The 13,419-nt window shown below is 31.5% G+C and overlaps 2 protein-coding genes across 3 annotated transcripts in view; one reads left to right on the forward strand and one right to left on the reverse strand.

Annotated features, from left to right (window-relative positions):
* The window catches only part of LOC122636105 (A disintegrin and metalloproteinase with thrombospondin motifs 12-like), a 23,656-nt gene extending 15,085 nt beyond the window's left edge, over positions 1-8,571 (forward strand). For both annotated transcript variants that reach the window (XM_043827013.1, XM_043827014.1), the window contains 11 exons: positions 64-211; positions 859-954; positions 1,447-1,656; positions 2,333-2,569; positions 3,436-3,559; positions 3,660-3,786; positions 4,649-4,769; positions 5,049-5,198; positions 5,601-5,719; positions 6,156-6,325; positions 7,854-8,571. In XM_043827013.1, the coding sequence (XP_043682948.1) occupies positions 64-211; positions 859-954; positions 1,447-1,656; positions 2,333-2,569; positions 3,436-3,559; positions 3,660-3,786; positions 4,649-4,769; positions 5,049-5,198; positions 5,601-5,719; positions 6,156-6,325; positions 7,854-8,527 (2,176 nt within the window). In that variant the 3' untranslated portion in view covers positions 8,528-8,571. The remainder of the gene's footprint in view (positions 1-63; positions 212-858; positions 955-1,446; positions 1,657-2,332; positions 2,570-3,435; positions 3,560-3,659; positions 3,787-4,648; positions 4,770-5,048; positions 5,199-5,600; positions 5,720-6,155; positions 6,326-7,853) is intronic.
* A 2,019-nt stretch (positions 8,572-10,590) lies between these two features.
* Positions 10,591-13,419, reverse strand: part of LOC122636104 (A disintegrin and metalloproteinase with thrombospondin motifs 7-like) — a 191,907-nt gene continuing 189,078 nt past the window's right edge. The window contains exons 19-23 of the mRNA XM_043827012.1: positions 13,150-13,410; positions 12,875-12,995; positions 12,290-12,404; positions 11,348-11,598; positions 10,591-11,105 (exon numbers count right to left, since the gene is read on the reverse strand). Coding sequence (XP_043682947.1) covers positions 10,619-11,105; positions 11,348-11,598; positions 12,290-12,404; positions 12,875-12,995; positions 13,150-13,410 — 1,235 coding nt within the window. The 3' untranslated portion in view covers positions 10,591-10,618. The remainder of the gene's footprint in view (positions 11,106-11,347; positions 11,599-12,289; positions 12,405-12,874; positions 12,996-13,149; positions 13,411-13,419) is intronic.

Genomic DNA, 13,419 nt, shown 5'->3' on the forward strand with positions numbered 1-13,419 from the left:
AAAGAAAAGAAAAGAAAAGAAAAGAAAAAAGAAGAAAAAATTAATGATACGTATAATAATAAGGAGCGGCTTAGGAGATTGTTTGAACGACGATCCAAGAAGTCCTGGAGCGAAATATTCTTATCCCAATATGTTACCAGGCGTTATGTACGATGCTGATTTTCAATGTCGGATGGAATATCCTGGATCGAAGGCTTGCACGTCTGGCCAGGTAACGTTTCCATTTCTTTTTGGTTTTTTCTTTTCTTTTCTTCTCTTTTCTTTTCTTTTTTTTTTTTTTTTTTAATTACCTCAACGTTTACAGAATTGTATAATATCTCATTTCGATTAACGAAAGAAAGAAAATATTTGTTAGGTTTCTTTTTTTTTTGTTTCTTTTCTTTTCTTTCTCTCTTTTTTGCGTTCGCCGAAATGTCGATTCGTACTTTAATTAATCTCTCACGAAAACATTTCTACGATAAAAGAATGTAATTTCCTTCTGTGGAAGTGTTTGCGTCGACGTCGGTGATCGCGCGATTTTGACTAACTTCGAAATTTGGTCATGACGTTAAGCAAACGTCAGGTAATTCTGAAATTACTTGAAACTTTGTCTTGTCTTGTCTTGTCTTCTCTCTCTCTTTCTCTCTCTCTCTCTCTCTCTCTCTCTCTCTCTCTCTCTCTCTCTCTCTCTCTCTCTCTCTCTCTCTCTCTCTCTCTCTAACTCTATTTCTATGTCTGTTTCTATATCTCTGGTTCTATCTTTAGCTTGAAACGTCTTGCCGTAGAGACATATATAACCATCTTGTTGTGTTTCAACTTCCTTTAAAACTGATTCGATTATTCTCGGTTTGTCCATTTGCTTGCATAACTATATTCCAGTTCAACGATTGTGGCTCTCTTTGGTGTTTGACCAACTCAAGTTGTTATTCACATGGAACGCCTAAGGCCGACGGAACGAAGTGCGGCGAGAACAAGGTACATTATAATTTATTCCAATTTCTTATTTTTATTTTGTATTAAATCATCGTCATCGTCGTCATTGATACGTAGTATAAGTGACGTAACACTGACGTTTAATTATTTATACCGATCATTCATTTTCCAAAATTACACTAACAGTTTGATTAACAAGAACACCGATTCGAGTAAATAAGAGTGTAAATTCCAATGTAAAATAATTTGGACTAATATCATCAAAAGATTACTCTTTCATGAATGTTTCTTTCGCGTTTGCAAAAAAAAAAAAAAAACGTAAAATTAAATAAAAACATAAAAGAACAAAAATGAATAAGTAAGCAAAAAAAAAAAAAAAAAAAAAAAAGACCGTGAAACGAATTGGCTAAAACGGATAATAGTAGAAAAGGATAGTGCGAGAGAAAATAATGTAAATAATGGAGTAGCGAGGGAAATAAAAGGGAAAGGAAAATTCGGATGGTTAAATAAAAAAATATAATTTTATGATGTTAGTGGTGCATTCACAAGAACTGCGTGGATATGGGTTCCCGACCAAAAGCAGTGAACGGTGGATGGGGCGCATGGGGTCCTATGGGTTCTTGCAGTAGGACTTGCGGTGGTGGCGTTAAATTTTCGGAAAGGGAATGCGACAAGCCAGTGCCGGCAAATGGCGGTAGATATTGCATCGGCGAGAGGAAGAAATTCAGCATTTGCAATACTACGGTAAATTGCGCTAAGACCTTTACGCGTTTGCTCTGGCGACGAGCTCGATTTTCTCTATCTCTGTCTCTCTCACTCTCTCTCACTCTCTCTGACTCTGTAAAAACAAGCCCGGGAAAATGAAGAAAATCGTTCTATTTTTCCCTTCTCTTACGCTCTTTCTCTTTATTTTTGTTTTTCATTTTATCTCTCTTTCTCTTTCTTATTTCTTTAGAAACTTGTAATATTATTCGGCGAACACTTTTACGTTGTAGAAAAGAAAAAAGAGAGAAAAAGAAAACAAAAAAAAAATATATATATATATATAAAAAAAAGGCGAAACAAAGTAGTTAGACTTAACTTTTATAATAAAAGCTATCGTACTCTCGGAAGTAATTTTTCTTTTAATACCTTCGAAAAATTAATTTTCAAGAGAATTTTGATAAAAGTATATACATATATATATATATATATATATATATATATATATATATATATATATGACCATTTGTTTTACGAAATAATTATCACAATAATTAATTAACCAATGAAGTATTTAATAAATAAATTTTTTCTCTCCTTTTTTTTTATAATCAATAAGAAAGAATATCGATTAATATTCTTTTTTTTTTGTTCGCAGGAAAAATACATACGAAATTTAAGATTTCGTATTACCTTGTAATTCTGATTGCTTTTACAGCCCTGTGATCCAAAGAAGCCACCGTTTCGTGCGGTTCAATGTTCCGCGTACAACGATAGGAGCGTATTGACTGACGGACCTCATACATGGACACCATATTTGACCGAGACCGTGAATCCATGTGCACTTTACTGTATCAACGAAAAAAATAGTTTCACCAAACTATCCCCTACTGCAAACGATTCAACCCCTTGCAAAGGAGGCACGAACCATATGTGCATTTCAGGAGTTTGTAGGGTATCATCATCAATGTTCTCATCACATTCTTTACATTCTTTCCATTTCAATTTTTTTCTTTTTTTGTTTTCTTTCCTTCTTCGTCTTCTTCTTCTTTTTTTTTCTTTTTCTTCTTCTTCTTCTTCTTCTTCTTCTTCTTTTTTTTTCTTTTTCTTCTTCTTCTTCTTCTTCTTCTTCTTCTTCTTCTTCTTCTCTATCCATATTTTATTTTATTTTATTTTCTTAAAACAACGAAGACATTTTTAACGCACGCTATTTCTATATCGTTCGCCGTGTCTTTATTTGGAAAATAATCATTTTTTCTAATACGATCGTCTACGATAAAAGTCCGAACTTCGGAGTTTATACTTTTTTAAGAAATTCAATTTACCATTACACCGTCGATTCAGCTACAAGAGGAAACAGTAAAGTTTTATTACTCTTTTGGGATTCTCTAGGTCGGTAATGAAAAACGAAAAGGAAAAAAAAAAAAAAAAAAAAAAAAAGAATAGAAAAAGGAAAAATAGAGATAGACCGATATTTATACCGAGGTCGGTAGCTTCGAAACGTTTGCTCGGTATTTCAAATCTATGGTCAATATTTATAATAGAATATCAGTACGCGAGCCAGATGCAACTCTGATATTTAATTATTTATAATTATAAAAATATTCATGTATACCTATTTATCATTTATATTACTAAAAATACCTTTTATAACGTTGATTAATAAAAATAAAAATACTGGCGTGATAAATCAAATCTTTTTTCCGCGAATGAAAAATATTATTCTCGTTGAAATCGATTGATCCGTAAAAAGTTTTTATATTAAAATGGATTAACGTTAATAAATTTCTAGAGATTGATTTGTCACAAATAATATTTCAGAAAGTAGGTTGCAATTGGGTGATCGATTCGGATGCAGTTGAGGATAAATGCGGAATTTGTAATGGCGACGGAACGAAGTGTACGATAACCGAAGGAGATTTTGACGAGACTGTTGCAAGAGGAGGTAAAATATTTTTCATTACATTAACGTTTTCACGTTTCATACATTTACGTTTCCAACGTAAATAATATATTTCTAACGGATCTCATGGTTTTTCCCTTAGCTTACGTCAAAATTGTAACGGTGCCGCGTGGCGCACGAAGTATAATGATAATGGAGAAGAAACCTGCGCAAAATATATTCGCAGTGAAACTACCTAAGGAGAACAAGTATTGTTTGAATGCGAACAAGTGAGTATCTTCTTCTTTGTTTCTTTTTTCTTTTCTTCCTTTTCTTTTTATTTTTTTCTTTTTTTCTTTTGAATTTTACTGTCCTTTTATTTTTGTTTTTTCTTTCTTTTTATCGACTCATTTAATTTTTTTGATCAGTTTTTATTAACGATATTTGATTTCAATTGTAATGAAATTTATATGAAAAAATGTTCAATGTTTATATTCTTTTTGTTATATCGAATATGTGTATATATATATATATATATAATTTATATACGTACATAATATGTATAAATTATATATTCGCAAAATTACATTAATATATTAACAAATTGATATATCTTAGATCGAACTAAAATTCGAATACCTTAAATCCTTGATAATGTATCTGTTAACTTCCACATAGCTATGTCAAAGAAAAGAATTAAACAAAAAAAGAGAACCGAAAAAAATAAGGAAGAAAAAAATATTAATTTTATAACAACCATTAATCTTATAATTATGGGGTAAGATAAATTACTAACAAGCTCGATACAATGATTGATTCTTCTCGTGTTTAAATCTTATCGTCCCGAAATGTAAAAGTGAATTTTGCAGAAAGCAAAGAGAGAAAGGGAGAGAGGGAGAGAGAAACAAATACAGAAGAAGAGAAAGACAGACAGAATGAGAGAGAGAGAGAGAGAGAGAGAGAGAGAGAGAGAGAGAGAGAGAGAGAGAGAGAGAGAGAGAGAGAGAGAGAGAGAGAGAGAGAGAGAGAGAAAGTGAAAGAGAGAAAGGGTCAAAATAATTGTACTCATTTATTCAACTCGTTCGATAAGATTTCTTAATGAGCGAAACGAGGAAATAATTAACGAGACTAGCGTACGATTCGTTTTGTTAGTAAAGAGGAGAGGAGTGGCGATTACTCATGCGCTGGTACGATGATAATTTACTCCCGTGCGGAGCCGGATAAGGAGGAGATCGCGATGAAGGGTCCGATCGACCAAGATGTCGATCTCGAGGTAGGTAAAACGTAACAACGTTTGTCGTCCATTTGAAGTTTATCGAAAGTAAGGTAACAACGTATGAGAAGAAATAAACAAAAAAAAAAAAAAAAAAAGAAAGAGAAAGAGAAAAGGAGAAAAGAAGTGTCTCTTGATAATTTAATAATTTAAAAAAAAAAAACAAAAAGAAAAGAGAAAAAGAAATGAAGAATTACAAAAACGAATAATATAAATAAATAGATAAATAAATAAATAAATAAATAAATAAATAAAACTTTTCCCAACTGATCTTTCCAGTACGTGTTTTTCTATCCTAAAGTGAATCCAGGGATTCACTATAGTTACTCGACTGGAACTCCAACCAACGTGTCGTCCGTTACACCGAAATATATGTGGGATTTTGTCGAGTGGTCGGAATGCAGTGCCAACTGTGGTGGTGGCTCGATGGTAACGTAAATATGGCATTTGCTCGTGCAAACGTTCAAAGAACGATCGTATTTCGATATTAAAGTGACTCCGGCAGAAAGTCAATGGGTATAACGTTACCTTTCTCATTTATTTGTCCGTTCGTTTATTTATTTATTTTTGTATTTCTTTTTCCTTTTTTTTTTTTTTTTTTTTCCTTTCCTTTCCTCTTTTTTGTACGATGCAACAAGATCAAACGCGTTCGCGTTTGAAAATCTATTTTGAGTCATGAAATGATAAATCGACCAACAAGATCCTTTTTGGTTTTAATACGAGTACAAAAAAGCAAAGCTTTGTAAAATAAAAAAATTCGAAGTAAAACTTCCCGTGAATTTTTATTCATTTAATTGTTTACTTACTTATTTAGTTATTTATTATTGTTAGTTGTCCGAACCAACTTGCGTCGAGGAACACAGTGGGAAAGTTAGTCCAACGTTCTGCGATGGTATACCGCAACCAGAATCGAAAAGCCGAGTATGCAATCAGGAGCCCTGTTCTGCAAAGTAATTAATGATTTTTATTTAACGATTAAAACATCATTAACAATCATTTATTTGTCTTATTATTTATCAAGTTCGAACGATATTTATTTTTTTTTTCTCTTTTTTTTTTTTTGTCTCATAATGGCAATATATTCCACGTAAAGAGAAAAACATGAAAAGCAAGTGACTTGTTTGAAATCTTTTTTTTTTCATCATAATTCCAAAGAAAAAAAAAAAAAAAAGAAAAGAAAATATCGAGTTGCAGAGGGTTGTTCGTCATTAAATAAAAATAAAATAAAGTATGGGTCGTGTCGATTTTTATATTGTTTTCTAATATAAAAATCTCCAATAGATTTTGATTGTAAATTTTTTGTCTTTCTTGTTTTTCTTTTTTTTTTTTTTGACTTGATACACTTCGGAAATATATCGAATGTATCGAACGATATATCCCCTTTAGGTGGAGAGTAAGTCAGTGGAGCAAGTGTAGCGCGTGTGACGGTAACAAAGGCACGAGGCATCGTAAAATTCAATGTGTGAGAATGAGTGGTCAACCAGACGAGGAAGCCATTCAAGCAAATTTCGATGCTTGTAAGGGTCGCGTACCACGACAAACGGAGGATTGTGTTGGTAAAGAAAAAATTCATTCTTATTCATTAATTTAATATTCTTCCTTGCGAGTAATTATTATTATTATTATCATTACTATTTTTTACATATAACACAATCAACATCTTCAAAGTATATATTTTTCAACAATTGGAACAAACATATTTTTGCTGTGTTTTGTTTAATCATTAATAATTATTTTTTACTTGTCCAAGAAATAAGGAAAAAAGAAATATATGAGAAATTATTTACTTTATATATATATATATATATATATATATATATATATATAATTTTTATTTTGTTCTACTTTTTATTTGTTAAAAGAACGAGGAAAAAAGATATGTATTAAAAATTATTTATTATCATATTATATTTCTTCTTTCAAGATTATAAGTACACATAGATACTTTATAATTATCTGTTAATATAATTCGTGGAAATAAAAATCTTCGATATTGACGATTGTCACGTAAGTAGGAAGTAATTGTCACTCAAAGATCCTTTTCTTATTTATTTTTTTTTCTTTTTTTTTTTTTTTTTTTTTTCAAGATTTACCAACCAAGCGAACTTTCGGTGAGTCTCTCGCCTGTCACTTGAAAGTTCAACCAGAGTCTCTAGCATTTAACATACATATATGTATATGTACTCGACCTCGGTTATGCCAACCTCTCACTTAATTTAACTCTGTACGAACGTTGATTTTCTCTTGAGATTTCAAACTTCTCCAGTCTCCATCTTTCTTTCATTCTATTTATCCATCTATCTCCTTTTAGTTCAATCTCCATTAAATTAAATTATTTCGATTTTTTCATTGTTTTTTTTTTTTTTTTTTGGTTCGTTTGTATGTATTCTTTTTTTGTTTCTTATTACATTTGATCTTATTTTATTTCGTGTTTTTATATTTGATTCGTTTATTTTTTTTTCTCGTTCTTCCTTTTGTTAAATATCCTCGTAATTTTTTTCATCTCTCTATGATTGTAAAATAATAAATCGTTTATCTTCCTTTCACGTATTGCATACTATATCTTCATAGAAATTTTGTACATTCAAACTCAACTTTTTGCAAATCGAATTGACCTCTTTGCAAATCACACTTAACATTTCGCGAATCGAATTCATCCTCTTGCAAATCAAATTGAATCTGTTCAACGTTATTGATGATTTATATACATATATATATATATATATAATTTTGAATTTGGTATAAATGATATAAAAAACGATCAACTCGTCGCAAAGAAAACTGATTGAAAAAGATTACAGACGAATTCGTTTTACTTATATAATTATCAATTACGATGAATTATTAATTACTATTATCAAACAAATATTTTCATTATATGTCACGTGTCTTTGTATCATAAAATTATTCAATTTCATCCAACAACAGATTTACATTTGATTATATATTGTAATTTTTTATAAAATGGACAAATACGATTCTTAGAAGGATAGTGAAAATTCGAAATAGAAAATTCACTTTCCAACTTATTTTCCATAATTACGTATCCATCTAACTACTCTTTACTCGATATCCTTTTTACAGGTACGAGACCGTGTAAGAAAACATGCGAGAAGAAAACTCGAGAATCGATAAGGAACGAATTGATCGAGGATGACGAGAGGGATGAAAATTTAACGGACGATGATAAACGTAGAATGATCGATAGATTTGTGGATCTTGGTTTGGCACGATATCTTGAGAATATTCGTGCAGCGACGAAGTTCATTGGTAAAAATTACGATAAAAACGAATCGAATGATTTCCGACGGTTTTTACGAGATTGGGTGATGAATTCTGAAGAGGAGGAGGAGGAGGAGGAGGAGGAAGCAAAGGAGAAGGAAAGGATTAGAAAAAAGAAGATCGAAGATGAGAACAAAAAGAAACGTACTTGTGTGTTACCAGAAGTTGAGAAAAATTTCACTACACCGAAACCTGGCTCGATAATAAAAGATTCGATTCCCGTTGAAAATGTAATACTGATGAATGCACCTTACGAGGAACAATCGTTATTATCCAATCTATCGGACAAAGCTTTCCAAGAGTCTGGTGACATAGTTGGAATGAGTATCGATACTAAACACCTAAAAACTTATAAAGGCGATGAAGCTGTTAGGATGATAGAAGAACTCGCTAATAAAAAAGAACCGAAGAACAATTTGACCGACGAGAAGTTGGCATTACAGAAATCAGAAAATAAATCCGATCTAACGATATAACTTCATTTTTCTTTTCTCAATAACGTTTGCTGCCCGCTTTTTTCTTTTCTTTTTTTTTTTACTTATCTATTTATTTTTATTTTTATTACTATTATTAAGCTCGTCATTTAGTACCTGTAGTATCTATGAACATTAGAACATTAGTAGTAAATATTATTTTAATAAACGAACTGAGATGAAATATATATATTATATATTCGTATAAAAGAATTATTTTTTTTCTTTCTAATTAACATAATCATAAGGATTTATTTTAAATCGTACGGTTCTATTAACAAGTTAAAAGTTACTTCTCAGAAGAGAGAAAACGTTTTGCAATACTAATCGCAATTAAACAACAATTGAATTTAGTTTTGATGCATGTTGCAATATTTGTAACGAGAGGAAATAATTGAATATAATTAGTAATACCAACAGTCAATATTATCATAGTTTCCGTTTTGCAGTAAAACGAAATCGGACTTCGGTTATACGGACATTTAACTTTCTTGGAATTCTTACAATTTATGGGAATGAGAAATTTCTCGTAAATGTGGTTTGAGGTTGAAACGTAAATTCATCGTTGATTGTTGGGTATATAATTTTGATAAGCTGTACGTTGAAATTTTAGTTTCGATAGAATTATTAACAATATTTTTGCGTTACGTTTTATCTCAAAAATATGAAAAATGATAATCTGTGAAACGTTCGACCACGTTTCTTTATTTATTTATTTCCTTTTTTTTTTTTTTTTTCTTCATTACTTTAATTTCAAGTAACTTCAATTATTAGTTTTAAAGTTTTAAAGATTAACGAGTAAAATCGTAAATGCATCATCGTGTTTTGAACGTTGGAAAAGGATTACTTAGGTTTCGTAGAACGTTTTAGACCGACAAGCGATTAACCACGACGACTGCGTCTGGCCTGAAAACAAATCGAACGGTTTTAAAACCTGCTGGTTATTCCGAGAGCATCGTGGAATAATTTAGATGGTTCTTTCCAAAAAAAAAAAAAAAAAAGAAAAAATATCAAAAAGAGAAAATCGAAATTGTGCATTCGGAGATTATCTTCGACGCTTTGCGAAACGAATTATCGAAACGATTTAAAGGACGATATTACAGGATCGTTTGAGATACGTCCTTTCAATGGTTCGATATAAATTATGATTGTTATTTAATGCACGGTAACGTTATCATTTAACGGAAAACATCGGTGGGATACGTTTAATACGCTGCAGAAAAGGAACATAAGAAAATTAGAAGAAGAAAGAAAAATATATAAATAAAAAAAAATATCGAGACTCATCAACCATGATATCGTGCATTCTCATCTCGTCTCTACTTCAAGAACTGATATATTTTATATTTATAATGAAAAATAAAAAAGAAATATTGAAAATAAAAAATCTTGTGATCTTTTACGCATCGATCGATTTCTACAAAATTATTAATCTTTTATCGACTTATCGATTGGGAGAAAAAAAAAAAGAAAAGATTAGAAAAATCTTTGAGGAAAAAATTTCATTGAAATATCGTCTTAGATTTTAATGATGGTTCTAATCAAGGACGACAACAAAGCTATAAAACGATCGTTATAATGGTACAATTGTAAACGGAATATAAAATCGATGACGTAGGAAGATCGTATTTATTTTCTCGAAAAAAAGAAAAAAAAACAGAAAGAGCAAAAAACAAAATGGGAAAACGAAACTGTCGAAGATATGCGTAATAAAAAAAGAAAAAAAACATACATAGATACATACGTATGTATTTATTTATTCGATGATACGAGACGAATGATAAAAAAAAAAAAAAACGTGATCATTAAATTTTTGTTTTTAACTGCGACGATGATCGCTATGAAATTAATACGAAATAATTTTTTCGAAAATAATGATTAGTATTAATCAAAGAGAAATTTTTATTTCGAGATATATTTCTTTGATCAAATCTTTCAATTTGACACGATTAAAATTTCTTTCTCGATCGAATAATTATAAGAAACTATTAAATCGTTTCTAAATCTAAACTTATATATTAAAAAAATAGATTGTTCTTTTAATATACGTAAACGTTTACGATCATTAATGATAAAATTAAATTTTCTATAATATTAGAAAAACGGAAAAGTCGTTTTCACTTCTTCCTCTTGTATCGTTTGAATATATTTAACAGCGTCCATGCCGACCAATAATAATTCCGTGTCATTTTCTGAGGTTCTCGAGACAAAGTCCTTCGGCAAATTAACAATGTTATTATTTTCGTCGCGTTCGATTATAATGGTAAGCGTTAGATTATCGATATATTCTTTATCGATCACGAGTTCTCCTTTTTTAATATCCTCGAGGTTAACCGTAGTTTCATTGTTCACCGATGATCTATCCTCATCAATCGAGATATCCTCGATCATACGATTGATTCGATTAATATCGGAGGAACATAAGATCGATTCTTTCGGTTTTGGTCCTTGACAATAATTATCCGGTATAATGTCAACATCCTGTTCGCCATGACCAACCGGACGTACGCATTTCACAGCTCGTGTCCTTTTACATTTGGCCGTGCAATTCTCGCAACCTTGCCAGTCGCCTAACATCCATCTGTCCGATGATCGATTCGATCGATCGTTTAAAACAAAAAGAGAGAAAAGTTTCATTTTTTAAAATTCGATGGAGCGAACGATAATCGTCATTTTTTATTGGCTGAAAAAAAATCTTAATGGGTTCATATTCTTTAAAAAAAAAAAAAAAAGAAAAAAGAAACACTCGAGCAATTCTCGGATTAAATGTATGTGATATCGTTAATGTTAATTTCGTTAAATAAATGATTTGATTAAAATGACCTGGGTAAACAGGGTGCCTGATTGCACGGTCTAACTTTCACATCCGGTTTCGTTAAATTTTTGCAATTATTCTCGTCCACCATACCACCGATTTCCTCGATACACCGTGCTTTCGAGACCTGTTCGCCGGGTCCGCAAACAGCGGTACATGGTTCCCAGTCAACGAAATCCCATGAGAATTTTCCCTTCCGTGGTTTCTCTTGTTTCAATCCCAACGAGTACTTCAACGTTACGTTTTCCACCGGGTGTACCTCAAATCCAAAATATGATATTTAACGTGACTTTCTCCACTTAACAATTGACTCTATGTTTCTCAATAGTATAACACACATATATATCGCTTTAGAGAAATTAGAGGATTTTGGAGTTGTTTCGTGAAAAGAAAAAAGAAAAAAAAAATGCAAATCAACAATTTCATCCAATTAAAATAAATTTCTTCTTCTTATCCCCCCTAGATAAAATATAATCGGTTATGGTTGTCGGAATGAGATAAGTATTTTCTCATAAATATGTTTACCCTCAATAACGGCTCCTCATAATATTTCTTTAGGTAAAGAATGCCGTTTAATACGTTTTAGTACACCGGTATTTACGTTAGTACATAAGGCTATAAATTTAGGTAAAGGAAAACTTTAAATGGGTACTTCGCTCGATAAAAATATTTAATCGTTCTAAACGATTTGTAAGAAAGAATACGTCTTAGTAAGAATACGTTATCCGTAATGCGATATTTCTACGTTCCTGGTAATATAAATATTGTAACTACCTACGCTTCATCGTATAATCTATCGGGTTAGTATGACGTATATGTATATAGGTGTTACGATGTGTGAGTGAGAGTCTTGTACGAGAGACACTCTCTTACTGGTCAGAGATACGATATCGCTGAACGGCACTGCACTGCGCCGAGTAATTAGGCGACTGCATTCTCATTATATTTACCAATATAACCAAGTCTTCCGTGACGGGTCCTGGCACATTTAAAGCTCCTTGTCTCGGTCTTATCATACCGAGCCACGCCTTCGAGCCTGCCACTTCGTACATTCCTAAGTGATTTCTAAAACAATCGAGCCGTTTATTTCTAAAAATACGTAAATTTTACGTGAAATTTAAAGAAGGAAAAGAAAAGAAAATACAAAAAATAAGCATATTTACTGTCATACGTTTTACGATTGATCTGATACTATTTGATTTATATGAAAAAATAATATACTCTCGAATTTATATAATGGGACGAACATAAATATTTTCGATTTGTATTTTTACAAATTATCGTCACGATTATCATCATCGTCATCATCGTCGTTGTCGTCGTCATTATTATTATTATAAATTAATTTTATTTAATTATATTTTAACTCGTAATCAAGTACGTCCTTTTTTCTTATGTCTTTTCCTCCCCTTTGATCTCCTACACATACTATATATATATATATATATATATATATATATATATCCATATCCGTCATTTAATTTAATTTAATTTCCTCTATTAACTTAATTTTGTTCTAGTAGAATTATTTTTACCCATCGATTAGAGTCAATCCAGAACTCTTAGCTTCTACTATAATTCTCGACTTTGTAGGATGAGTTAGTTCAACTCGTATGTTTCTCGAGCCAGCTGGTACGTCTACTATCTTCCTCGGTTCTGACATTATCGAAAGATTTGTATTAGCTAGAGGATAAGAGAGAGAGACAGAGAGATAGATAGATATAGAGATAAATAGATAAATAGATAGATAAATAGAGAGAGAGAGAGAGAGAGAGAATTATTAGAGTTAATTAATGGCTAATTAACGGACTTGATTGGGCTTGGATTACGAGCGTTCCTTCCTTGATCTTGCAGGATGTGCTGTCACCTCGACAAACGCCGCAAACATCTTCGACCGCGTTGGATTCCATATCGAGATCGCATGGTATCTCTCTGCAGACGCCAGATACGCAGATGTCGCGGATGCCTCTGTAGCATGTAGTACCATCAACGACCTTTGGCCTTAATGACGTTACCAAACCCGTATCGCTTAGGCAGTATAGGGAGCACGGATTTTCGGAAGCTTTCAAGTCTAATTGCG

The sequence above is a fragment of the Vespula pensylvanica genome, chromosome 20 (genome assembly GCF_014466175.1).
Source record: "Vespula pensylvanica isolate Volc-1 chromosome 20, ASM1446617v1, whole genome shotgun sequence".
Lineage (NCBI taxonomy): Eukaryota > Metazoa > Arthropoda > Insecta > Hymenoptera > Vespidae > Vespula > Vespula pensylvanica.